This window comes from Nelumbo lutea, chromosome 6, assembly GCF_056320005.1.
Source record: "Nelumbo lutea isolate HS-2025 chromosome 6, American lotus-T2T, whole genome shotgun sequence".
In the NCBI taxonomy this organism is placed as follows: domain Eukaryota; kingdom Viridiplantae; phylum Streptophyta; class Magnoliopsida; order Proteales; family Nelumbonaceae; genus Nelumbo; species Nelumbo lutea.
In genome coordinates, this window is record NC_142689.1 from 13,620,894 (window position 1) to 13,648,209 (window position 27,316).

The 27,316-nt window shown below is 39.8% G+C and overlaps 1 protein-coding gene across 1 annotated transcript in view; it reads left to right on the forward strand.

Annotated features, from left to right (window-relative positions):
- The first annotated feature begins 71 nt into the window (after positions 1-71).
- LOC148847459 (leukocyte immunoglobulin-like receptor family A protein) overlaps positions 72-27,316 on the forward strand; it is a 34,173-nt gene continuing 6,928 nt past the window's right edge. The window contains exons 1-3 of the mRNA XM_088952636.1: positions 72-509; positions 2,780-2,869; positions 25,949-26,216. Of these exons, the coding sequence (XP_088808762.1) occupies positions 467-509; positions 2,780-2,869; positions 25,949-26,216 (401 nt within the window). The 5' untranslated portion in view covers positions 72-466. The remainder of the gene's footprint in view (positions 510-2,779; positions 2,870-25,948; positions 26,217-27,316) is intronic.

Genomic DNA, 27,316 nt, shown 5'->3' on the forward strand with positions numbered 1-27,316 from the left:
ATCCTTCTACCATGGACCATGGGTAACTTACCGGGGCAAGGCAATAAATGGATGAAGCAAAAAAAAAAAAAAGGGGGAGAGAGGGACTCAAAATGGTATGGACTCGGACGAAAATCCACTCGAAGTCCAAATGTAGACGATCCAGGAGCGCGTCGTTTTGAGTTACCCACTTTATTACCTCTATCCCTGTGGAAACTGGTTTCTGATTAGTGATCAGAGAGCTCTTTCTCTATAAAACTTCTCGTAGCGTGTGAAAGGGAATGTGTTGTGGGGCGTGCTCTGTGGGGAGCAAAGGGGATTTTAACTCAACTCGTATATTCTCCTGCCGTCTTGTGTAGTAATCGGATTGAAAAATCCTCTCAGCATTTCGGAGAGCGAGCGAATAACCGGAAGGAAATCACAGAGGCTGGTTTCTTCGAATTTTTTGATTTCAAAGCGGTGATAGTCCCGAAGGAGAAAGACCAAAATGTATCATCCTTCAAGAGGAGGCGTTCGTGGTGGTCGAGATCGTAAGCTCCCTTTCTCCCTTCCTCGTGTTTCTCTTTCTAGGGTTTCTACTTTCTAGTCCTCATGTAATAAAAAAATATATCTAATCGGAATATGTCGAATTTAAACTTGGATAAATAGTTAATTATTGCGATCGATCGTCGTTGTGATTCAGTTTCATTTATTTCAGATGTTTTTTTTTTCTCTGATAAAGATAAACGTTGCTTTTTCTGCGGGGTTTGAAGTGAAACCCTGTCGGTACTAACAGAAATTTGCAAATTCTTTCATGAGAAATTAGGGAGTGCAAATGTTTTATATAATTCAAATTTCACGTGCAATGCTAATTTATGTGGTTATGATTCTATGTTAGAGCATTGAATATTTGAACTTTCTCTGTATACTGTATTTCATGGAAAAAAGGAGGCAAAAAATGGGAAGTTTTCGTATGAAGTTGGTCCTAGATATATGGATTAAAGATCGTTGTTTTATTAATGTTTTTTAAGTAATGGTAAAATAATGTATTAAAGCAAAACGAGTGTGTTATAAGGATTGGGAAAAGACTGAAAACGTAGAAAATTTGGTAAAAATATAACACTACATGGAAGGAAGTTAAGAAGAAAGTAGGTGAGTATAAAGTTAAGGTATATATGACCAACTCTACCATAAATTAGGCATTAAAGAGGAAGAAAGTGGAATTTATAATCTAGTAAAGACGAGAGAAGTGAAGAGTGGAGACTTGAATCATGTTAGATGCATCAAAGAAGGAGATCAAAGAGTCTTGATAAAAGTTGCGGAAATCAAGTGCTAGTTTGGGAGTGCTGAAGGCTGAAGCATAGTGGCTATTTTGGACAACATAAATGAAGAACATTTAGAGGCTTACAGTGGAGGTGGGAATAGCGAATCTAGTGTATATGCAAGGGTGTTTTTTAATGCGTTTGGTGGGGCCACAACCCCTGGCTGCTTCATTGATATCGGCAGTATTTATTAATATAGTTTGGTTTTGTTCTTCTATGTTATTTTTCGATGGTTTATTTCAATTAATAATTTTTGTTCTTTATTTTTTTAATTGTAGTTTTTTAGTGTTTGTTGTTGAACTTGAATGTGGCCATTGTTTTATTTTGTGCATTTTAATTTGTTTTTTATTTATTTTTAATATTTCTTGCTTCATTTTAATGAGGTTAATGCCTAATTGGGGGGGGGGGGGGTTGTTCCAAACCAGTGTACATGATTTTACAAGGGCTACTTGGTAACATGCTGAACTGGGTTGTTTGGAAGTTGAACCTGATTAACATCCCTTTTTTTGAGGGTAATGCTGTTCAGCATTTGGTAGTGTGCACCAAAGTGAAAAATGATGCAAAGGCCTTAAATGTGTCCTTGCATTGATTGACCCTGTTGGTTGAGAAATCTCATTCAATGCTTCATTTTTACCCTTCCCAGAAGGCTTTGTCAAATAAATGGTTCATTGAAGTTAGAACATAAATATGGGGACTGTAATTTCATCCCCTATTTGAGGGTGGGCCTTGGCACAACGGTTGGGTTGCTCCATTATGACCTGGGCGATCACGGTTCAAGATTCAAATATTGGAAACAGCCTCTCTGTATGTGCAGGGGTAAGGCTGCATGCATCTGTCCCTCCCAGACCCTGCATTGGCAGGAGCCTTGTGCACCGGGCTGCCCTTTTAATTTAATCCCCCATGCCTAGTTTGGCTTGGTTTGTTTTGATTACCTGGTTCCCCATTTGAAAAATGTATCTATTCAGTTTTAGTTTGGTTGTACATAACATGAAGGGAAACAAATGATTTACACAGAAAATGATAATTTGTGGTTTTTGGTTGAATGCTAGATGCTGTGGACAACGGATATTTTCTTAAAATGTTGATTTTCTCTACAAAATGATGACATCAATGAACTTCTAAGAAGTATTTTCACAAGATTCAGCCAACTATCTTGATCATGGGATATGTTGAGAATAGGGATCAGTTATATCAGTGCTATGAATGGATTTCCTACAATTATTTTCTATTATGGAATGAGTTAATAATCCACCTTTTTAAAAACTTGCAGTAACCTTGGATATCTCAAATATTCAGGTTTCCTTTCCAATTTAGGCCAAACACCAGGAAAATTATGAGAATGAGGTTTCCTTATTGAAATTATGAGAATAACTGGTGGTTCTGGACAAAACTATATTCTCATAAAGAGTTTCTATGATGTTATAGTTCTGAGCGATGTAAAGTAGTTGTGTTCTGTAGCTTGGTGTTCACCTTTCACTTAACCTGGTTTTCTTATGCAGAGTTTAAGTGGGAAGATGTGAAGGTTGATAAACATCGAGAAAACTATCTTGGTCACAGTCTTATGGCACCAGTTGGAAGATGGCAGAAAGGTATTTTGTTTTTCCAATCCCTCTACATTTGGATGATTATGATGATATTTCCTACATTTTGTATCATACTTGCACAAGAGACATGAAATTTTTGTTTGATTAGTTATTGTTAAATCTGACCCTTGGAATATGTTTATTTTGGCTTGTCCTTTCTTTCAAGTTTTTGAAATAATTGTCAGTATATCCTTAGTTTGCACATGCTTGGATCCTAATTCAAATGTTAACGCAATTGATAGTTCACAAGAAAATCAAAGAAAAAGAAAAAGAAAAGAAAAGAAAATAGTTATTTGGAATGCAAAAAACCACTTGCCCAATACATTGAATCCAAAACAAGGTTTAAAACTTTGGTGTCGGCGGAAATGTCGATCATCCAAATATAGGAAATATGTAGGAAATGTCGGAAATATCATATGGAAATATTGTGAAAATTATAGACATGGTGGAAACATTGTAAAATATGCAAAAATATATAATGATACTTTATAAAATGATAAAGAAGCATAGGCACACATTTTTAAATTATTATCTTGTACCAAATCATTAAACAAAGCTGAGAAACTAAGGTTATAGATAAAAGAATACATTCTGAAGTTGTCCTGTAAACCTTAAGATAAGCTTCATGATAGAATGATTCAAAGCAAAGTTTGAACTCATAGAAAATGTAATTGGTAATAGATCAATCAAATAATCTATTACATAAACAATAATTAATACTTAACTTCATGTTTCATGTTTAAAATGAAAATTGAGTTAGCTCAAAGTGGTAATCAACTAATCATGTAAGTTATCCAGGCAATCACATTGTTACTCCACATATCTACACTATTGTCACCAACTTATGTTATAATAATATCTCTTGTACTCTGCATATTCTGGTAGGGTTCACTGGGAATTTGTTGATTGCAGTAAAATTTCATGTTGCTACCCATCGAAGTAGAGATGGAAATATGTCATGGAAACCATCCCTTGCACTCCACATAGTGGTGGTAGTGTTCATTGGGGAATATGCCGATTCTAGTAAGATTTTGTGTCACTACCAATAGAAATGGAAACAATAGGAAATTAAGGACATTTTAAACCATGATCCAAAGTACTAATAAAAGTGAGTCACGGTATGCCCAAAAGCCTATAAATCAATAAGTAGTTATTACAACCAATTTCAAAATTATTATTGCTAAGTTCATGATGTAAATGCTTCTAACTTATTGTATCATTTTACCTAAATCTAAGGTAGTTTACTAGCTTTAGGTTCCAAGACCCCCAAATTTCCAGTTTTCAGCTTGCATGTTTGTATGACCTAATTTGACATCTGTAACTTACACCAACCTAAAATAGGAATTTATTTTTCCAACATAACTTCTCAAAACATATTACAAATTAGAATTGTGTCCCACTGGGAAATGTCACAAAACGATTGACTTGCATTAGTCTAAAGTTGGTTGTCGACCAATATTGCCGGAGTTTCTAGATTTATTGTGTTCACGGGCCCAACTTCCAAGACTTGTAACTTCTGGTTCAATTATCCGTTTTGCAAGTGTGACCTATCATTGTGAAGACCTTATAACATACTACAATTTAAACATCACTTATGGCCATAAGGATCATTAGACAACCGCTTCCAACAGTCTACAATTGGTAGGCGCTAAATTTTTCCTGGAATTCCCAAATCTAACATATTTAAGATACCAACTTCCAAAAATCGTAACATTTAGTCCAAAAGTCCAAATGAAGAGTTAGGCTGACCATTTAGAAAACCTCAAGGATAATTACAATTTAGAACTAAAATCCAATAAAAAGCATCAGCAAAATGCTGATTCCCAACGGATTAAGGTTGGTAGATGAATGATAATAAATTTGTTAATTTAGAAGTAGATTTAGATTGAGTTCATATAACATCCCAGGGAGAGGCGCGAGCTGCAGCCCCTCCTTGAATCTTACAAGTAAACTAGGAAAGAAAAGCAAGAATCACAACTGAGCCCAAAACAATTATTCCCTATTTACCCCTTGCTTAGCTAACACATCTGACAAAGTATTTGCTGATCTCCCCACCCACTGTACAGTGACCAACATATTCCTTGTCAACCAACTAAATTTCTTCATTTCATTCTTGTAACACCACATAGCCTATTTAGGATTTTTCAACCAACTCACCACCACTTTGGAATCCCCCTCGATTGTTAGGTGTTGTACCCCCAGCTGGTTTGCAAATTGCACCCCTTGTATAGCAGCTAAAAGTTCTACCCTGATGGAATCCCCAATTCCCAAGGGACCTTAGTAGAGCAACAAAATCTCTCCCTTCTCATTTCTCAAAGCACCCCCATTCCAGGTAATCCTGGATTACCCATGCTACTTCCATCAAAGTTCAACTTTAGTGAGCCTTCGGATGGAGGAGACCATCTTGTAATTGATTTACCCTTTAGAGATGAACACCTCGCTACTGTTGACCAAATTCTCGAAAGGTCATTAAAGGAGAATTGATGAAAGATTTCCAAGGTCTTCAGCCAAGGTATTGCCCTATTTAAACACAGTCTTTCAACTCCTCACTGCTCCTTTCCTTTTCTTGAAAAATTCTAATATTCCTTTCTTTGCAGAGAGTCCAAATCAAGGCAGCACGAGCACATCTCCACATAATTCTCCCTATTGTTGTAGGCCATTAAAAGGTAGAATGGTTGAAGAGCATGTGAACTTCTGCTGGTAGACTCCAACTACTCCCAAACAACGAAAGTAGCCCAAAGGTCTGCAGTAAAGGGACAGGATATCAATAGGTGGTAACAATCCTCACCGTGAGCTCTACAGGGGATACACCAATTAGGAAAAATATGGAGGAAATGCGTTCTCTTTTGTAGGTTATCTAGAGTGTTTACTTTCCCATGAAATACTTCCCAACAAAAACACCATAATTTTTTTGGGAATTGGCCTGCACCAAATTTCTTTTGACGAAAAGGGTTGGTGAGTAGAAAGTTGAGAGATGGACTTGAAGAAAGAAGCACAAGTGAAGGTTCCATTGGGTCTAGGAGTCCATACCCTCTTATCCGGCTTGGAGGGATCCAAACATACCTGATTAAGACAACCAAGCAAAACAGAAAGAGATTCAATTTCATCATCCCTAAGTCCTCTACGAAACCCAAAATTCCAAGTAGGATCTAAGGGTGTTCCCAAAGGTGAAACAAATTTTGAGACCACCTCTTTTTTGTATAAAGAAATAGAAAATAGCGAAGGGAACAAATCCTTTAAAGGTGTGCCTCCTACCCAAGTATCCTCCCAAAAATGAACAGTGTTGCCAGAACAAACTTCATACCTGATAAAATTGAGGAATTGAAGAAGGGTGTTGTGAATGGCCTTCCAAGGTGCTGCTAGGTTAACTTGCCTTGATACATCAGCATCCTATCCTTTCTTTGACCTCCCATGAATGCTTCCCACCACCTCATGCCACAATCTCTCTCTTTCCAATGGCCATCGCCACAATCATTTCCCTAACAGAGCTTGATTCTTTCTAATTACCCTCCTAAATCCCAAACCCCCCTCTTCTTTACTTCTGCACACGATTTCCCAATTAACAAAGTGATCCTTTTTTTTTTTTTGTCCTGGCTCCCATAAGAAATCTCTCATCAACTTCTCCAGTTTCCTAGCTTCCCTAATCAGTATCCCAAAAACAGACAAAAAATAGGTGGGTAAGTTAGCCAAGGTAGCTCTTATTAGGGTAATTCTTCCTCCTAAAGAGACATAATTCCTCTTCCACGAGGCTAATCTCTTCTCAAACTTTTCTATCACTGGGGTCCAAAATCTACTCTCCTTAGGATTTGCCCCTAAAGGAAGCCCTAAATATGACATAGGCCAAACAGAGGTGGAACACTCAAGACACTCTGCAATAGCCTCGACCTCCCCTACCTCCAAATTTATACCTGCTATGCAACTCTTTTTTAAATTTATTCTCAAATTAGAAATACTTTCTAATCCTTTGATTAGCTCCTTTAGGTTTGCTACCTTTTTGCTAAAACCTCCTTCACAAAAGATAATTAGGTCATCTGAAGGTGGGTGACGGGGACTTGGTGTCTCCCTATTCTCCAACCCCTAATGGCATCTTCACTGTCAGCCTTAGTAATGATCCTACTAATCACATCAGCTACTAAGGTAAAAAGGAAGGGTGAGAGTGGATCCCCTTCCCTGACACCCCTGCAAGCTGGAAAAAAGTCCCTCACCATACCATTTACCAGAACAGAGCAGTGACAAGTACTGATACACCAAAAAATCCAACTACACCACTTGTCCCCAAATCCACAGTTTTGCATAATCTCTAATAGAAACTTCCAGTCCACCAAATCATAGGCCTTTTCAAGATGCAATTTACAAATGAAACCTCTCTTACTAGACCTTCCTCCACACACTCATTCGCAATTAAGATCTGATCTGTTATTTGTCGCCCTTGAATGAAAGCCCCCTGGGATTCACTAATGATAGAAGGGAGGACTGTTTTGATCCTCAACGAGAGGCCCTTGAATGAAAGCCCCTTGGGATTCACTAATGATAGAAGGGAGGACTGTTTTGATCCTCAACGAGAGCACTTTAGCTAGAATTTTATAGATGCTTGTCACCAGACTAATAGGCCTATAATCTTTTGGGTGGTTGGCATCATTCTTCTTAAGTATCAAGGCCAAAAAGGTGGCATTAATTATAGGGCTTATAATGTGATTGCTTGCAAATTCCTTAATGACTTCAACTAAATTTTCTTTCAACACCTCCCAACAGTCTTGATAAAAACCCATTGTAAAGCCATCTGGACATGGAGCCTTGGATCTATCCATTAGAAAGACACCTTTTTTTTTTTTTATGAATAATAATAAGTTTATTGATTCAGAAGCAACTTTAGAGTGAGTTCATACATCATCCCAATGAGAGGCACGAGTTGCAGCCCCTCCTTGAATCTTACAAGTAAACTAGGAAAGAAAAACAAGAATCACAATTGAGCCCAAAATAATTCTTCCCTATTTACCCCTTTGCTTAGCTAACACATCTGACAAAGTATTTGCTGATCTCCCCACCTACTGTACAGTGACCAACATATTCCTTGTCAACCAACTAAATTTATTCATTTCATTCTTGTATCGCCACATAGCATCTTCAGAAATTTTCAACCAACCCACCACCACTTTGGAATCCCCCTCGATTATTAGGTGTTGTACCCCCAGTTGGTTTGCAAATTGCACCCCTTGTACAGCAGCTAAAAGTTTTGCCCTGATGGAGTTCCCAATTCCCAAGGGACCTGAGTAGAGCAACGAAATCTCTCCCTTCTTATTTCTCAAAGCACCCCCCACTCCGGATAATCCTGGATTACTCATGCTGCTTCCATCAAAGTTCAACTTTATTGAGCCTTTGGGTGGAGGAGACCAACTTGTAATTGATTTGTCCTTTAAAAATGAGCACCTTGCTACTGCTGACCAATTTCCCCAAAGGAGAACTGATGGAAGATTTCCAAGGTCTTCAGCCAATGTATTGCCCTGTTTAACACACAGTCTTTCAAATCTTGGCTATTCCTTGTCTTGAAAAATTCTGAGATTCCTTTCTTCCCAAAGAGTCCAAGTCAAAGCAGCACAAGCACAAGCAAATCTTGGCTGTTGAAGAGCATGTGAACTTCTGCTGATAGACTCCAACTACCCCCAAACAACAAAAGTAGCCAAGCCCAAAGGTCTGCAGAAAAGGGACAAGATACTAGTATATGGTAACAATCCTCACCGTGAGCTCTACAGAGGATACACCAATTAGGAGAAATACAGAGAAAATGTCTTCTCTTTGTAGATTTTCTAAAGTGTTTACTTTCCCATGGAATACTTCCCAACAAAAAGCCATAAATTTTGGGGGCACTGGCCTACACCAAATTTCTTTTGACGGAAAGGGTTGGTGAGTAGAAAGTTGAGAGATGGACTTGAAGAAAGAAGCACAAGAGAAGGTTCCATTGGGTCTAGGAGTCCAAACTCTCTTATCTGGCTTGGAGGGATCCAAACAAACCTGATTAAGACAACCAAGCAAAATAGAAAGAGACTCAATTTCAGCATCCCTAAGTCCTCTGCGAAACCCAAAATCTCAAGTAGGATCTAAGGGTGTCCCCAAAGGTGAAACAAATTTTGAGACCACCTCTTTTTTGTACAAAGAAATAGAAAAAAACGAAGGGAACAAGTCCTTTAACGGTGAATCTCCTACCCAAATATCCTCCCAAAAAAGAACAGAGTTGCTAGAACAAACTTTATACCTGATAAAATTGAAGAATTTAGGAAGGGTGTTGTGAATAACCTTCCACGGTGCTGCTAGGTTAGCTTGCCTCGATACACCAACATCCCATCTGTTCTCTGACCTCCCATGAATGCTTCTCACCACCTCATGCCACAATCTCTCTCTTTCCAAAGGCCATCTCCACAACCATTTCCCTAACCGAGCTTGATTCTTTCTAATTACCCTCCCAATTCCCAAGGCCCCCTCTTCTTTACTTCTGCACACAATTTCCCAATTAACCAAGTGATCATTTTTTTCTTGTCCCGGCTCCCATAAGAAGTCTTTCATCAACTTCTCCAGTTTCCTAGCTTCCCTAACTGGTATCCTAAAGACAGACAAATAATAGGCAGGTAAGTTAGCCAAGGTAGCTCTTATTAGGGTAATTCTCCCTCCTAAAGAGATATAGTTCCTCTTCCATGAGGCTAATCTCTTCTCAAACTTTTCTATCACTGGGGTCCAAAATCTACTCTCCCTAGGATTTGCCCCTAAAGAAAGCCCTAAATATGACATAGGCCAAGCAGAGGTAGAACACTCAAGACACTCCGTAATAGCCTCGACCTCCCCTACCTCCAAATTTATACACGCTATGCGGCTCTTTTCCAGATTTATTCTCAAATTAGAGACACTTTCAAATCCTTTTATTATCTCCTTTAGGTTTGCTACCTTTTCACTAAGACCTCCTTCACAAAAAATCATTAGGTCATCTGCAAACTGAAGGCGGGTGACGGGGACTTGGTGTCTCCCTATTCTCCAACCCCTAATGGCATCTTCGCTGTCAGCCTTAGTAATGATCTTACTAATCACATCAGCTACTAAGGTAAAAAGGAAGGGTGAAAGTGGATCCCCTTGCCTGACACCCCTGCAAGCTGGAAAAAAGTCTCTCACCGTACTATTTACCATAATAGAGTAGTGACAAGTACCAATGCACCCAAAGATCCAACTACACCACTTGTCCCCAAGTCCACAGTTTTGCATAACCTCCAATAGAAACTTCCAGTCCACCAAATCATAGGCCTTTTCAAGATCCAATTTACAAATGAATCCTCTCTTACTAGACCTTTTCATTTCCTCCACACACTCATTCGCAATTAAGATCTGATCTGTTATTTGTCGCCCTTGAATGAAAGCCCCCTGGGTTTCACTAATGATGGTAGGGAGGACTGTTTTGATCCTCAATGAGAGCACTTTAGCCAGAATTTTATAGATGCTTGTCACCATAGTAATAGGCCTATAATCTTTTGGGTGGTTGGCATCATTTTTCTTAGGTATCAAGGCCAAAAAGCTGGCATTAATTCCAGGGCTTATAGTGTGATTGTCTGCAAATTCCTTAAAGACTTCAGCTAGATCCTCTTTCAACACCTCCCAACAGTCTTGATAAAAACCCATTGTAAAGCCATCTGGACTCAGAGCCTTGGATCTATCCATTAGAAAGACAACTTTCTTAATCTCTTCTTCCTCGAAATACCTCTCCAGCCACCTTGCCACTCCTTCATCAATTCTTGGCCAATCCACCCTTTCCATGACTGTTCTCTCTCTCAAAGGCCTTCTATAAATTGATTTGAAGTGGTCCACAAATTTTCTGGCTATGTCATCTTGGTTGGTAAACACCTCCTCTCCTATTTCTAGCTTGGTCACAAAATTCTTTCTTCATCTCCCATTTGCCAAATCATGGAAGAATCTAGTGTTCCCATCACCTTCCTTAATTCACTTGTGTCTAGGTTTTTGTCTCCAACTGATTTCTTCCTTCAATAACACCTCTTCCAAATCCTTTTTTAATTGTTTCCTTAACACTCTGTCCTCCTCGGTCAGCCCATTGTGAGATTCCTTTACATCCAAGTTCTCTATTCGAGTGATTGGGCCAAATTTTTGCTCCTCAATTCTACCAAATTGATCTCTATTCCACTCTTTTATTTTGGCTCTCAACCTTTTTAATTTCTTGTGAAACTTGATCCCCTTCCATTTTACCCCCCTCTCCTCCTCTCCTTCTCACCCCACCACTCCTTCACTTTTTTCACAAAATCTGGATGGGTAAGCCACATATTTTCAAATCTAAAAGGTTGTGGTCCTATAGGAAAAGGCTCAGTACCTATTCGGATAGGACAGTGATCGGAGGTGACCCTGGGTAACGCCCTAGCAACCAAGTTTTCCAAACTATTCTCCCAGGCAAGGTTAAATAAGAATCTATCCAACTTCGAGCACAAAGGGGTTTCCTGAAGGTTGGACCAAGTGTAATTGGCTTGCAGCAGAGGTATTTCCTTTAGATCACAATCTTCAATAAAACCATTAAATTTCCTCATGCTTGTTGAGATTACCTGTTGGGGATTACTGGTTTCATCAGAGAATCTAATGACCTTGACCATCCCATAGCCCCTTGATTTCATATAGTTCCTCCCACTTCTCATTCCTCTCTCTATAGGAATTAGGGCCATAAACATTGGTTAAAACCTATACACCCATTCTCTACATTCTTGCACTTAATGGAAACTGAGAATCTGCCTATCAATTCTTCCACTACTTCCACCACATCCTCCCTCCACAATGTTACAATCCCCCCCAAGGCTCCCCAAGAAGGAGACGAGCTCCAACCTAAACCTCTAGACCTCCAAAAACTCTTCACCCATCTCCCATCTAATTCCATCAATTTGGATTCTTGTAACATCACAATATCAGGTTTTTCCCTTCGGAGTAGGTCTTTGATCACCCTTCTCTTCCTTGCACTCCCTAACCCTCTTACATTCCAACTAATAATTTTCATCAAGACAAAGTAGCAAAAGAACCCAAGAAGAGGCCATATTCCCCTTATTTTAGGCCCTTCCTCCTATCCCCTCTACCACTGAATTCTAAATCCCCCTCAATGTCTGAAATTAGCCTTTTCACTTCAGATATTTTTTTCTTATTTGTTCCTTCCCCCCCCCCCCCCCCCCCCCCTTTCCTAATACAGCAATCATCCTCTTTCTTTTCTCCATCCTTTCCAGCCAATGTCTGAGGAAGAATTTTACCCTGCTCACACTTATTTTGGCTACAACATCTTTCTCCGAATCCTTCGTTTTTATTTTGTTCCTCCATCATCTTACAGATCAACTCCCAAATTCTGTCTGCCTCGCCCTTACTACTTCCTTCCAACACCCTCTCTCCTCCTTCCACTATCACCCTCTCTCTTGCATCAGAACCTCTAGGATGGGAAGCTAGGATATCTGTTACAGGCAGAGCAAACAAGTCAGTACCTAAAACAGAATTGACACCCATACCTGATAGAATGGGGGTAGGACTAGAATCACCGGAAATGACTTGCTGACAGACGACAACTGGTTTTAAAGCCTTTCCCCTTTTTGGACAAAGTTGTGAAGTAGACATGGTGAAAGAATCACTTCCTGACGACCTACCCACTTGAAAGACTTTTCTCTGTGTTTCCGACACTGGAATACCCGCATCCATCCTCACAGCCGATTCTTGTCCCTCTCCACCAACATCCTGTAGTTCATTAGACTCAGGGTCAGCTCCCTCGATGAAGGGAGGAGGAGTTTTCACAGCTTTAGAACCATTTTCTTCACCATTTTTAGTCTTCTCGCCACCTGCCTCTTCATTCTCTTCCTCTAAAAACAACAGCTCTGTATGCAAACTTTCTGTTTCAAAAAAATCATTGTTGCTTTTCGGAGACAGACTTCCCAGACTTAGCGTTTTGTTCACTCAACCAGTCTTCAATCCCTGTTCTGTTCTCATCACTAGGCTTGAGGTATCTCGGGTTGCACCTATCTGGTGAGAGACGGTTCGCCAGGTTGGATGGGACCCACTGTAGAGAGCCTCGCAACTGCGAATCTGGAGATTTTTTTGCACCCGTACTGTTTGAACGAGAGGAGGGGTTCGGGGTAGAAGAAGATAGACGCTTAATTTCGTCTATCAGCTCGTCCCTCCTCCCAGTCACGTGCTTACTTAAAGTACCCCTCGGCCCATCTATCTTGTAATGGGCCTTGGGCTGAAGCCTATGGGAGCCCACCTTTACAGCCTTTATTTAAGATGCCTTCTCCGGCCCATCATCAAGGGGATCCACTCAATTGAGCCCTTCTTTTCGTCCCACGTGACCACTTAAAAGGCCACGCCCCCCTGATTTAATGGTCGAACCAGCAACCTTCCCTGTCTGAGGTTGCTTGTTCAGCCCTCTCCCTTTCGAAACTAGTGAATTTTTGTTTGTTTCCCCTGACACCACCTGCGCAAAGGATCTGCCATTTGTCATAATTTTTTCTTGCTTTCTCCAGGTTTGACCTTCCAACTACCCCAAAACTTTTTGGCCTCCCAATTTGTTGGCCCTTTTTAGTGAAACATCCCTTCTCCCCTCCTACCATACGAGCCTCCTTCCACAACACTGCTTCAATGGAGGAAGCTAACCACACAGAGACAAAGCTCCCCTCTGTTCGTACCTCTACCTTTCGTGGAAAAACAACTTTCTTAATTTCTTCTTCCTCGAAATCCCTTTCCAGCCACCTTACCACTCTGTCATCAATTCTTGGCCATTCCACCCCTTCTACGACTGCTCTCTCACTCAAAGTTCTTCTATAAATCAATTTGAAGTGGTCCACAAATTTTCTGGCTATGTCATCCCGGTTGGTAATCACCTCCTCTCCTATCTCTAGCTTGGTCACAAGATTCTTTCTTTGTCTCCCATTTGCCAAATCATGGAAAAATCTAGTGTTCCCATTGCCTTCCTTAATCCACTTGTGTCTAGATTTTTGTCTCCAACTGATTTCTTCCCTCAGTAACACCAGATTCTTATGAAACTTATGAAACTTGATCCCCTTCCATCTTACCCCCTCTCCTCACCCCACCATTCCTTCACTTTTTTCACAAAATCTGGATGGATAAGCCACATATTTTCAAATCTAAAAGGTTTGGGTCCTATAGGAAAAAAACTCAGTACCTATCTGGATAGGACAGTGATCGGAGGTGACCCTGGGTAACGCCCTAGCAACCAAGTTTTCCAAACTATTCTCCCAGGCAAGGTTAAATAAGAATCTATCCAACTTCGAGCACAAAGGGGTTTCCTGAAGGTTGGACCAAGTGTAACTGGCTTGCAGTAGAGGTATTTCCTTCAGATCACAATCTTCAATAAAACCATTAAATTTCTTCATGCTTGTTGAGATTACCTGTTGGGGATTACTGGTTTTATCAGAGAATCTAATGACATTAAAATCCCCGCCCAGGCACCAAGGGCCATCCCATAGCCCCTTGATTGCATATAGTTCCTCCCACATCTCATTCCTCTCTCTATAAGAATTAGGGCCATAAACATTGGTTAAGACCCATACACACCCATTCTCTACATTATTACACTTAATGAAAATTGAGAATTTGCCTATCAATTCTTCTACTACTTCCACTGCATCCTCCCTCCACAGTGTTACGATCCCCCCCGAGGCTCCCCAAGAAGGAGACGAGCTCCAACCTAAGCCTCTAGACCTCCAAAAACTCCTCACCCATCTCCCATCTAATTCCATCATTTTGGATTCTTGTAACAACACAATATCGGGTTTTTCCCTTCGGAGTAGGTCTTTGATCACCTTTCTCTTTCTTGCACTCCCTAACCCTTTTACATTCCAGCTAATAATTTTCATCGAGACAAAATAGCAAAAAAAACCCCAAGAAAAGGCCATAATCTCTTCATTTTAGGCCCTTCCTCTTATCCCCTCTACCACTGAATTCTAAATCCCCCTCAATGTTTGAGATTAGCCTTTCCACTTCAGATCTTTTTTTCTTTTTTGTTCCTTTTTCCCCCCCTTCCTAATACAATAATCATCCTTTTTCTTTTCTCCATCCTTTCCAGCCAATGTCTGAGGAAGAATTTTACCCTGCTTATACTTATTTTGGCTACAACATCTCTCTAAGAATCCTTTCTTTTTATTTTAGTTCCTCCATCATTGTACAGATCAACTCCCAAATTCTGTCCGCCTCCCCCTTACTACTTCCTTCCATCACCCTCTCTCCTTCCACTATCACCCTCTCTCTTGGATCAGAATCTCTTGGATGGGAAGCTGGAATATCTGTTACAGGCATAGCAGGCAAGTCAACACCTAAAAAAGAATTGGCACCCATACTTGGTAGGACGGAGGTAGGACTAAAATCATTGGAATTGAATTGCTGACATGCGACAAATGGTTTTAAGGCCTTTCCCATTTTTGGACAAAGTTGTGAAGTAGACATAGTGAAAGAATCACTTCCTGATGACCTACCCACTTGGAAAACCTTTCTCTGTGTTTCCGACACTGGAATACCCACATCCATCCTCACGGCCGATTCTTGTCCCTCTCCACCAACATCCTGTAATTCATTAAACTTAGGGTCAGCTCCCTCGACGAAGGGAGGAGGAGTTTTCACAGCTTTAGGACCATTTTTTTCGCCATTTCTAGTCTTCCCACCACCTGCCTCTTTAATCTCTTCCTCTAAAAACAACAGCTCTATATGCAAACTTTCTATTTCAAGTAAATCATTGTTGCTTTTTGGAGACAAACTTCCCAAACTTAAAGTTTCGTCTCTATCAGAATCGTCACTGCTGTTTTGTTCACTCAACCAATCTTCAAACTCTGTTCTGTTCAAATCACGAGGCTTCAGGTATCTCGGGTTGCGCCTGTCTGGTGAGAGACGGTTCGCCAGGTTGGATGGGACCCACTGTAGAGAGCCTCGAGACTGAGAGTCTTGAGATTTTGCGCCTGAACAGTTCGATCAAAAGTAGGGATTTGGGGTGGAAGAAGATAGACACTTAATCTCGTCTATCAGCTCATCCCTCCTCCCAGTCACGTGCTTACTTAAAGGGTGCCTTGGCCCATCTGTCTTGTAATGGACCTTGGGCTCAAAACTTGTAATATAAGAACCCAGCTTTAAAGCCTTTACTTGAGTTGCCTTCTCCGGCCCACCAGAAAAGGGATCCACTCGACTGGGCTCATTTTCTTGGTCTTTTCGTCCCACGTGTCCTCTTAACAAATCACGCCCCCCTGTTTTAATGGTTGAACCAACAACCCTCCCTGTCTGAGGTTGTTGGTTCAGCCCTCTCCCTTTAGACACTGGTAAATTTTTGTCTATTTCCCCCTGACACCACCTACGCAAAAGATCTGCCATTTGTCATAACCTTTTCTTGCTTTCTACAGTTTTGAGCTTCCATCTGCCCCAAAGCTTTTTGGCTTCCCAGAATTTGTTGGCCCTTTTTAGTCCCTTTCCATTTGAATTAACCAATCTCACAAGTCCACGTAATACTTCTTCTTCCTCCTTCTCCCCTCCTACCATACGAGCCTCCTTCCACAGCCCTACTTCAATGGAGGATGCTAGCCACACAGAGACAGAACTCCCCTCTGTTCGTACCTCTACCTTTTGTAGAATGTCTTCTGGCTTCACACCACTTAGCAGGATTGCTACTGATTAAAGATCGCCCTGGAAAGCTCCTTTCAAGATTCCTCCACACAATACTGCTATAGACTCTGCTACTTCTTGTTTCCATAGATGAAATGGCAAGCCTATTACACGCACCACCACACCATCTTCGACAAATAAATCCTTGGAGTTGGATGTTGGATTCCATTTAAAGACTGAATGATCCGAAATCAGCCTGAACATTGATAGCTGATATTTCCAATTCATTCTCTATTGGATCTAGGAGGGCTTTACAGTTATCGAAGGGGGTTACTATGAAGACACTCTTCAGCTTCAACCTGGTTGCCAGTAAGTCAGCTACCCTCCTCCAATCATTGACCTTTTCTTTGGCTTGTATCACAAACTTACTATCCCACTCTTCTCTCTCTAGACCTCCCACCATTCTGCATTGGCCTTTTGTTTTTGCCATGACCACTGGCCCTTGTTCTACCCTGCTGTTGCTGAGATATGCCTTCTCCTCCCTTATGGAGGCTTTTTTTTTATCATTTGCTACTCTTTGAGATAAAAACTCTTTGAACAACCAGTCAACTTCCCCCCATCCTTGGTTCTGTTTTCCTGCTGGTAGACACACCAGTTGCCTTCATCCCTTACCAGAAAATTCAGCCAAAGCTATTAAGAAGCCTTTTCTATTCCTCTTACATTCAACAACATATCTTCTCCCTTCTAATGTACTAAAATCCTGCCAGTTTATCTGCTTACCTTTTGAACAGGCTCCAGCTATGAACTCTCTTAGCCACTCGATCACTTCTAATCCTTCCAGCAATATTGTACCCTTTTTCGCTTCCCTTACCTTCAGGCTTACCTTCCCTTTGATTCTCATCTCTTCGAACAGGAAATCTTTTGCTTCTATCTTCAAGGATCTCCTCCACTGAACAACCAGTAACTTTCATTCCATAATCCAAAAGATACAAGATTGGATTTGTTGGAGCCCTAATGGTGTGATGTCCCTATTAGAAGTATTTTTCCCTGTCGGAAAGTGGTTGGAAAACGAGCATCTGGTGAAAAACCTAATTCTAAATTTAATATGCAAGAAAACAAAAAATGAAAACTGAAGGGAGAAAAAAAACTTACCTAAAGAGTGATTTGATGCCAAAGAATCACTGAGATTAATCCCCACCTCTGTTCTCCAAAGTTGGATTATATTCACCTTCACTTATGCCTCTCCTTCAACAGTACCAATATTGGCAGAACTTTTGCATCTCTTCTTGCTACCAATGCTTTCATCATCACAAGACTCCTCTTTAGCAGCAGATTCCTCTGCACCAAACTCATCACTAAAACCAGTAGACACCTCATCAGACTCGCCATTAGAATAATCAGACCCTTTTTCAAATCTCTCTCCAAACCTTTCCCTAGATTCTCCAGCCCTTTTGGACTTTCTCTCGCCTTTTTCAGATATTTCCCACTGCCTTCATGTTTGTCACTAAGATCTCCTTCCCTTGCAAATCTTTCATCCTTAATCTCCCCATCAACTAAACCACTGAGAGATATATTAAATTTCTCCTCTTTCTCCTGCAATTCCCTTTTCCTTCAGAAATAGAACTTCTAATAGCCAAGCTTGCAGCCCTTGCAGTAGTTTGCGCAATCATAGCTAATCAGGTCACATGGTCTTAGTGTAATCATAACTACTGCAGGTGCAAGGGGATCTGCACACATGGCCTTAGTGTAATCATAGCTAGGGAACTCTAACATTTCCCCAAACATGTCCTTCACCTCCCCAACAACATAATTCCAAACATTATTTGATATCAGAAACCCTGAAGCAGTCAATTCACAACCAATTTGGTTGAACACTTGGTTAGGCCTGTAGTGGGTAGATTCCAATATCACTTCTCCATCCAAAAAGTTGATTTTGCTAGAAACACACATACCAATCAGTTAACTGCAATTCTCTCTATTTGTTAAGAAAATCTCTGCACTAGAGCTGTTCAACTTATTACTGCCACTATTCACCCACTCGACATTGTTAACTTGTTTCACATAAGGCTGACCATCAAACATTAGGGGGTTATCTAGAGACTCCACCAAGTCATTAAAAACAAAATATTTAGAAGTAGGAAGGCTCAACCACCTCTTCACCCAAGCTTTGTCATATTTGACAATTTCCTAAACAAATTGATTAGTTGGCATCTCAAGCCTCTTCATTTATAAAAACATAGTCTAAATCATTAGGAGTCATGCCCTGGTCCCTAAAGTGCTGATAGACCAAAACAAACACAAAAGGGTGTATAAACATAAGAGCTTACAATACCCATCTCCCCTCTAGCTAGAAATAAATTAACATTTTCATCCAACTGCTTGTACAAATAACCTAAAAACATAGAGGCTAAAGGTAAACTCTTCATAGAGACCAAAGCAATAACCCTTCTAAAACCATTAGATTAGACCTCATACCATTCTTAGGATTTCTGGGAAATGGATGTTTATACAGAAAATGAGTTACTTAAGTAGCCAAATGAACAAGCGATTCTGGATTTTGAGGTGCAATATTTTCTTTAGAATCATACTAGAATTCAGTCCATTTTGAAAAGTCGGTATTGCCCCTTTAATTACCTTGTCCAGACATCCAATATCTGAATTCTTCATATTCAGATTAGAGACCTGAATATATTTCCCAAAATTGTTGTCCAAAATCCATATTGCTATCAATAGAACAAGAATTTGGGGCAGTATCACCAATTACAAGAAAAAAAGAAGACTTGTGATGTCTTCTAGAATTACAGAAAACTCTCTTTGCAGAGAAAGAAAGTGTGAGGGTTTTTACACCATCTTCTAATCAGAAAATCGGTGTAATCAGTACACTTGTTGCCACAAACACCGTGAAAGGCATCCATGCAATGCCACAATCCGACATTGTGTAGGCAATACTTGAAATAAACATTCTCAGAAATATTTTTTCTCTTGTTCATACTTATCGCATCTTATGTCTAAAACCTTCCATTTTATGGTCACATAATTTAGGTGGCAATTTTTTAAAAAGACAGAAACACAACATACCTTTAGGGTCCATTGAATTGAACTTAACACTAATCCCATCTTCTTCTCTAATACCGGTATACTTTGTCAAAGGAAAATGGTAATTCTTATAGCTTTCTGCCTTATTTTGACATAATTTCTTTTCAAAATTATTGAAATCAATATTTAAGATAGCATTGCAGATACAGTCAATATCAGGCCATGCATTTTTTTTGTCATTTTCTTCTTAGGTGCCATAGCACAATAGATAGAATAGAATTTTGGTTAACTGCACCAAACCGGGACCATGTTAATTGAACAAAAAGGTTTGAACAAATTGATGGGTCGTGTGAACCATGCCAACTCATGTGACTCACTTAATAGTCTTGTGAGTGGCAAATTAAAGGGGAAGTTCATAGATAGCAAACTGGGTTTATCATTGTTCCCAGTGAAGATAGTCGAAGGGGAGCTTGAAGATGTTGACCAAGGAGAATCTGGAGTTGGTTCCAAGATCTCTCAACAAAGAATGTGAGCCTAGTAGTAGGAGTTTGGATTGCCCTAACACTACTAACTCTAGGGTGAATACGGAGGGCGTTGAAGGGGAAGATGGAGGGTGGGTTGGTTGCGAACTAACAAATGATGAGGAAGTTGAATCAATGACTGATTCAATGGCAGAAAGCTTGAAGGAGTTGAACAACCCTTGTGTGGAGATGTTCTTGACAAAGAGAGAGTACTGTAGTTAGTTGATTGGTATGTGTTTTCCTAGCAAAATCAACTTCTTTGGATGGTGAAGAGATGTTGGAATTTATCCACTACAGGCATGACAGAGTGTTCAACCAAATTGCTTGTGACTCGACTACTTGAGGGTTTCTGATATCAAATAATGTTTGGAATTATGTTTTTGAGGAGGTGAAGGACAAGTTTGGAGAAATGTTAGAGTTTCCTAGTTGTTGTCACACTAGGACCATGTATGTGGATGGCCCTTGTAGCAGCTCGGACACTTTGAAAAGTTTTTGTTGAACTGGAAGTTACTGTTGATTTAGGGGGAAAGGGGCCTATGGAAACACAAGTGATTACTAAGCCTGACATGAGGTTTATAAAGGCTGCAAGTTTGGCTATTAAAAGTTTTATTTTTGAGAGGGAGCAAGAGAAAGAGGAAAAATTTAATAATATCTCTAAGTGCTTTAGTTGATATGGAAAAATTTAATAATATCTCTAATTTGCGAGGAAAGGGGATTTTAGTGAGAAGTGTGAAGGTTGGCAAGGGGAAATATTTGAGAAAGAGATGGAAAGTCCAAAAGGGTTGGAGAAGAGAGATCTGAAAGAGGGCCTGCTTATTCTGACGATGAATTTGATGAGGTGCCTGAGGGGTCTAGTGATGATGAAAGCACCGATAGCAAAAAAGATGGAAAAGTTCGACCAATATTGGTACTTTCGGCAGGTCTTTTTCTCCCTTGAGTTTTCATTTTTTGTCTTTCTTGCATATTAAATTTAGAATTATGTTTTTTCACCGGATGCTCATTTTTCTGCCACTTTCCAACAGGAAAAATATATCTGATAAGGACCTCGCATCATTTGGCTTTCAACGAATCCAATCTTGTATCTTTTGGATTATGGAATGAAAGTTACGTTAAATTTTGGGATTGGGACATAGTGGACGTCTGCCAACCTTAGTCCGTCGGAAACCAGCATTTTGATGATGTTTTTGATTGGATTTTGGTTCTAAATTGTAATTATCTTTGAGATTTTCTAAATGTTCGATAAAACCCTTCATTTGGACATTTGGACTAAAAGTTATGGTTTTTGGAAGTTGGTATCCTAGGAAAAATTTGGACTAAAAGTAATGTTAGATCTGGGAATTCTAGGAAAAATTTAGCGACCAACCAATTTTAGGCTGTCGGAAAGTGGTCGTCCAATGATCTTCATGGTCGAACTGATTTTTAAAATGTAATATGCTATGAGATCTTCACATTGATAGGTTACACTTGCAAAAATAGATAATTGAGCCAGAAGTTATGAGTCTTGGAAGTTGGGCCCATGAACACATTAAAATCTGGAAATTCTGTCAATGTTGATCGACGACCAACTTTTGTCTTAACCCAAATTATTCTTTTTGAACATTTCTGGATGGGACTTGATTCTAATTTGTAATATGTTGTGAGAAGTTATGTTAGAAGGATAAATTCCTATTTTAAGTGGTTGGATTGTAAGTTACAGATGCTAAAATTTGGTCCTATAAACATGCAAACTGAAAACTGGAAATCTGGGCGTCTTTGAACCTAAGCTAGTCAACTACCTCAGATTGGTTGTAACAACTACTCGTTGATTTATAAGATTTCGGACATATTGTGACTCACTTTTATTGGTACTTTGGATTTGGTGTGTTTGGTAGGTGTTTTTTGTCTTCTAGTTAACTGTTTTCTTTTATTTTGTTTTTTTTTTTCTTGTGAACTATTAGTTTAATTAACAAAAGAATTTCTTTGCATATATGTGTATTTTTTTGTTTATTTGAATTAGGATTCAAGCATGTGTGGACTTTAGATATTATGAATTTGGAAAATTAGTGGATCTTTGGGCTATTGTGGTATATTGATAATTATTTTAAAAACTTGGTTGACCGTTTATTAGGTAAAAGAATCAATGGAATTTTCTTGAACCTGTTAATATCTATTTATTTATTTTTTATTGTTATGTTGAATTTATTTTGTGAGAGTCGTGTGATTTGATGTATCTGCTATAGTCTAATGTTATATGACTACGTGTAGACCCCCCCCCCCCCACACACACACAATTGGGATGGAAATGATGGCATCCTAGACTAGTCTATTTTTTATTGTTATGTTGAATTCATTTTGTGAGAGTCGTGTGATTTGATGTATCTGCTATAGTCTAATGTTATATGACTACGTGTAGACCCCCCCCCCCCACACACACACAATTGGGATGGAAATGATGGCATCCTAGACTAGTCTATTTTTTATTGTTATGTTGAATTCATTTTGTGAGAGTCGTGTGATTTGATGTATCTGCTATAGTCTAATGTTATATGACTACGTGTAGACCCCCCCCCCCCACACACACAATTGGGATGGAAATGATGGCATCCTAGACTAGTCTATTTTGAATATGGGCCCTGGGCCCTCAGCATTGGGCATATATGTGGTCCTTTAGCATTGAGGTGAAAGTGGTTTGTTAATTTGCTATGTGACTATGAACTTGAATTTGAATATATCAGTATCCGCCCACAACATGTGTCCCATACAACTTGTCCTTATGGTTTTGTGAATTGTTGGAGCATTTGATTTTTTTTTTGTTGTGTCTATTCTTCACTGAAATAGAATAAATCATTTTGAATTTTTTGTTGTGTGTTAGCTGTTTTTTCTGTGCATTTCTAGAGCTGCAAAAGTTTGGTATCTCATGATTTTCTATGCCGATCCAATAAGCAAGCCTCATCCTGCGCACACACTACTCTATTATTTTTTTTCCGTGACTCTCTTGTCCAGCACGGAGTGCGTCACCTTCTGGAATCTCATAATGTTGTCTAACAACCTATCTCTAGTCCTTTGCCATGGTCATGCGCCTTTCTAAGGTAAACCACTTGCTGACAAGTTTCTCCACTAAATCGTCCCAAGAATCGATTCCCCTTGGTGTTAGGCTCACAAACCAGGAGTCGGCTAGGCCTGTTTGCAATTTGGAGAACTCTCTGATAGTAAGATCTCCGTCCAGCCCAATGGATCCCATGGAATCTTCAAAATTGTTGATGTGTTCATGGGGTTTCCCACACTCTGTCGTACAAGATCTACTGTTGGAGAGGGGTGTGCCCAACCTGGTAGGATTTGTTCAAGATGAGGTTGGAGGAAAGCTTTTGGAGGAGAATGGAGATTCTAGCTCAGGTCTGGTTAGCCTCAATGAGGCTCTGAACATATTCATGAATCTCAGCCTGGCTCTCTGGAGATTTAGAGGGGCCACTGGCTTTTTCGACTATGTGGGGTGGTTGTATTGGGGAGAGGAGGGTGGGTGGTGGTTCTTCATGCTGAAGTATGACATTGTCGCTGACCTACGTTATGCTACTGCGCTACAGTGTGTCATTGCAGTGTGGAGAATTACTGCATTGGCGTATTAAATTGCTGGTGGGCCAACATCTGAAGCTCAGCTAAGTCTTGTTCTGTGGTGATGGTCCGCCACATCTCATTGCGGGAGTGTGTACAACATAGTTAGGTATTCTTCAGTACAATTTACCTGCTGTTTGCGCATGTGGATTTAGGCATGTGTTGCTACGTGATTGTGTTGTGGTCACTTATTTAAGTTGCACAGTGCAATCTCTATAGGGACTAAACCATGTGCTTACACCATAAATAGGGTTTGCCTTATTTTATACTTTAAAACTTCTATGCATGTTTTGTGGTGGGGCTATGGGGAACAAGAACTGCTAGTAGAATAAACATTGGCAAATCCTTACTGGTTCAACAACCTTAGAGGTAGGAAGGACTATAAAGTAAGAATAGTAAATTGTAATCAAACTATAAAAGAAAATGTCTATGAATCTTTTGGATCTTGTGCTAGCCTTCATGACTTGCTCCAAACAAGTCTCCTTGGGTGTTCATGGATTCAATGTGGAGGTCCATTGGCCGTACATAGTTTACATTCTGAAGATGGCTGATCCTGTGTCAATGGAATGGGCTTGTGGGTGTGCTTGTATTACCTCTCATCTTTTTTGAACTCAACATTCACGTGAGTCAACCCACTTGCGTAAAGCCTTGAAGTGCAGTTCTGGTGCTGATGAGCTCTACATTTTTCCTAGAACATTCTATGATCTTTCTTCAGGTACCATTTGTTGTAGAGTCCTACTTGATGCATATTTCCTTGTATCTGTTTTAAGACCTATCACTGACTAATCTCCTGCTCATTTGTCTCTTATATTTGTGAAAGGTTCTCTCTCTCTCTCCCTCTCTCTCTACTAGGTTGCAGGTGGAAGCCCCCAGTAGAGATCAGAAGTTTATTTAACCTTCATTCCTTACTATGCCTAGGAAAAAGGAGAAGAATCATTTGGAAGTGTATGAGGAAAGCAGTATCATGGCAGATTTGGGAAGTGAGGAATGGTAAAATTTTCAAAGAGCAGAAAAGGTCCATGAAGACATTGTGGAAAGCATCCAAGTCAAAGATGTGCATTTTGTAAAAATATTAGAGACATTTGTCCCATTCTCCATAGTTGACCTTCTTAGAAGGTGGCAATACATTGTTGATTGCTCAATCATCAACTATTAAACAATGCTTATATTGCAGTGGAGCCCTCCTCTTCCAAACTAAATCAAACTGAACTTTGATGGGTGCAACAGGAGTAACCTAGGTGTTTCAGGAGCTGGTGGTGTGTTCAGAAACTCACAAGGGACCATTTTTAGGTATATACACTCAGATCCTCTAGGTGTAGGAAACTCAACAAGAGCAAAGCTGTCAACTGTTCTTTGGGGACTTAGGTTGAAAAAGTCGCTCAACATCAGAAATTTAATAGTGGAAGGGGATTTTAAAGTGGTGATGGGCAAGATTCAAAGTATTGATACAATATGCCCTGTATTGGGTGTATCGTGTTGTATCTTCAGGTGTCCAATACACCTGTTTACAGGTGTTTTCGTGAACCCTTTTTTAAACAAATAATATATATGTATTTTTTAATGAATATAAATGTATATAATTGAAATTTGAAAAAAAAAACATTAAAGGTGCATGTTTAAGTACCGATACACCTCTGCCGATACACAGAGGTGTATCGATACTTTGAACCTGGGTGGTGGGATGGGTGAAATAACTCAGTAAACTAGCATGTAATTACAGATGAGGAGAAGCCTAGATTTCCCAAGCAGTATCCGTTGAAATTCAGTTTGACAACATGTCAACATCTCTTGGTGAGGGGACACCAATGCATCAGGGAACATCTATGCTCATCAAAGAAGAGGCCACCTCATTGCATCATCTAAGAATGTCATCCACATTGGAATTCTTTGATCCTGGATTATGTTTAGAGCTGCCATCAAACTATATTCTAGGCTCCTCCTTGGTGGGAATTGTCCTTTCTAGATTCCCATGAGAAGAAGGCTGGAGAATCCCTGGCAGATTTTTCCACGAGTGATTATATGATATCCCTTGATTTATCAGTAGCCATAACCTTGGTGGTGAGGTGGAAGGCGACATCACTCCCATTTCATTGTTTTGAAAATGCACTCATGTTTCTTTTCTCCACAATTTCCCACGTTACTGCATTAATCATGGATCTCTACTCTCTAGTTGTACCATTGTTTTCCTCCCCCCTATCTAAAACATGGATTTCTAGTAGACTTTACCCCAATGTTCTAAAGAATGTATGCTGTCAATCTTTATCTGCTTAACAAATGTGTGAATTTATCTTTTCTAACTCTTCTATTTATTTATTTATTATTTTGTTTTTCTTTCCAGGGAAAGACCTACACTGGTATGCTAGGGGTAAAAAATCTGAAAATTCGGATATGGAAGCAGCCAAAACAGAGATACAGAGGATCAAAGAAGAGGAGGAGCAGGCAATGCGGGAGGCTCTTGGCTTAGCTCCTAAACGTGCTAGTCGACCCCAAGGCAATCGATTGGATAAACATGAATTTTCAGAGCTAGTAAAGAGAGGATCCACAGCAGAGGACTTGGGTGAGGGCCATGCTGAGGCAGCAAGGGTTCAAGGTCTTGGCTATTATAGGTATGTCGGTAATCCAGATTAATGATATGTATCATTTTGTGGTTTGTTGTTGCATAATGTGTCTTTCCACAGGTAGTCCCCCTCCCCCTTTGCAGGCTTGAGGTTGTTTTTTCATCTTTTCCAATGGTTGGACTAGCACATGGTCTACCTCAGGAATTGACTTATGAATGCACTTTCGAAGTAATAGTGTCTCTGTGTATTAGGGATAAAGCAACTAAGGCTCATGAAACTTTAGAGAAAATCTTTAGATAGCTGCAAAGAGGGAGAAAGCCTAATGTAAGGTAGCAATTATCAAGAGTGTTACAATGAGAATATCATATTTGGTGAAATTTATGGAATCTTTTTTCTATCTTCTCGACAGATGACATTATTAGAAATTGGCAGTTGGTGGCAATATCTTCCTCAGTAAGGAGTTCCAGGCCTTTTGGTCTCCTTCTGACTAACTCATGATAAATTTTGATGAATGCAGCTTGGGGAACCTTGGAATATTAGGAATTAGGTAAGTGTTTAAGAATGATTAAGGAAACAAAATAGCACAGTTTTCTGGTCCAATTGGCTATGGTGATTCTACTTGGACCTAATTATTAGCAGTAATGTAGGTCATGAGACTGGCCACACTTTGGAGTTAGAGTGTTATTGGTGGATGGAGATTCCAATGCAGTTGTGTGATGGTTAAAAAAGAAGACCACAGACTCTTGGGAATATGTTGGAGATAGGACAGCTGTATGAGTGTTTGCAATCTTGAGATTTAAGAACAAGTTATGATTGGGTTCAAAGATTTGCCAATATCACAACAGATACCAATTGATTCTGAAAAAGATGGAAAGTGGGGCTGTGAGGTACTGAGGTTGAAGTATTTCTCCCAGATTCTAGCATGTGTAAAACAATTGTAGAAGCTTTTGCTAGAAGATAGATAGTTGAATGCTACACTTACTCTTTATAATTGAATGCCAAAGGAGTTTGGGTTAACATGGATATCAAATAAACCAAAAATTTGCAAGCGCAGTTGTTGAGGTGACAAGGCACCCATGGAAGGTTGCCTTGCCCAAGTGCCTAGTTGTTTTTGTACTAGGCGTCATGTAATATTTTTTGTACTTTTA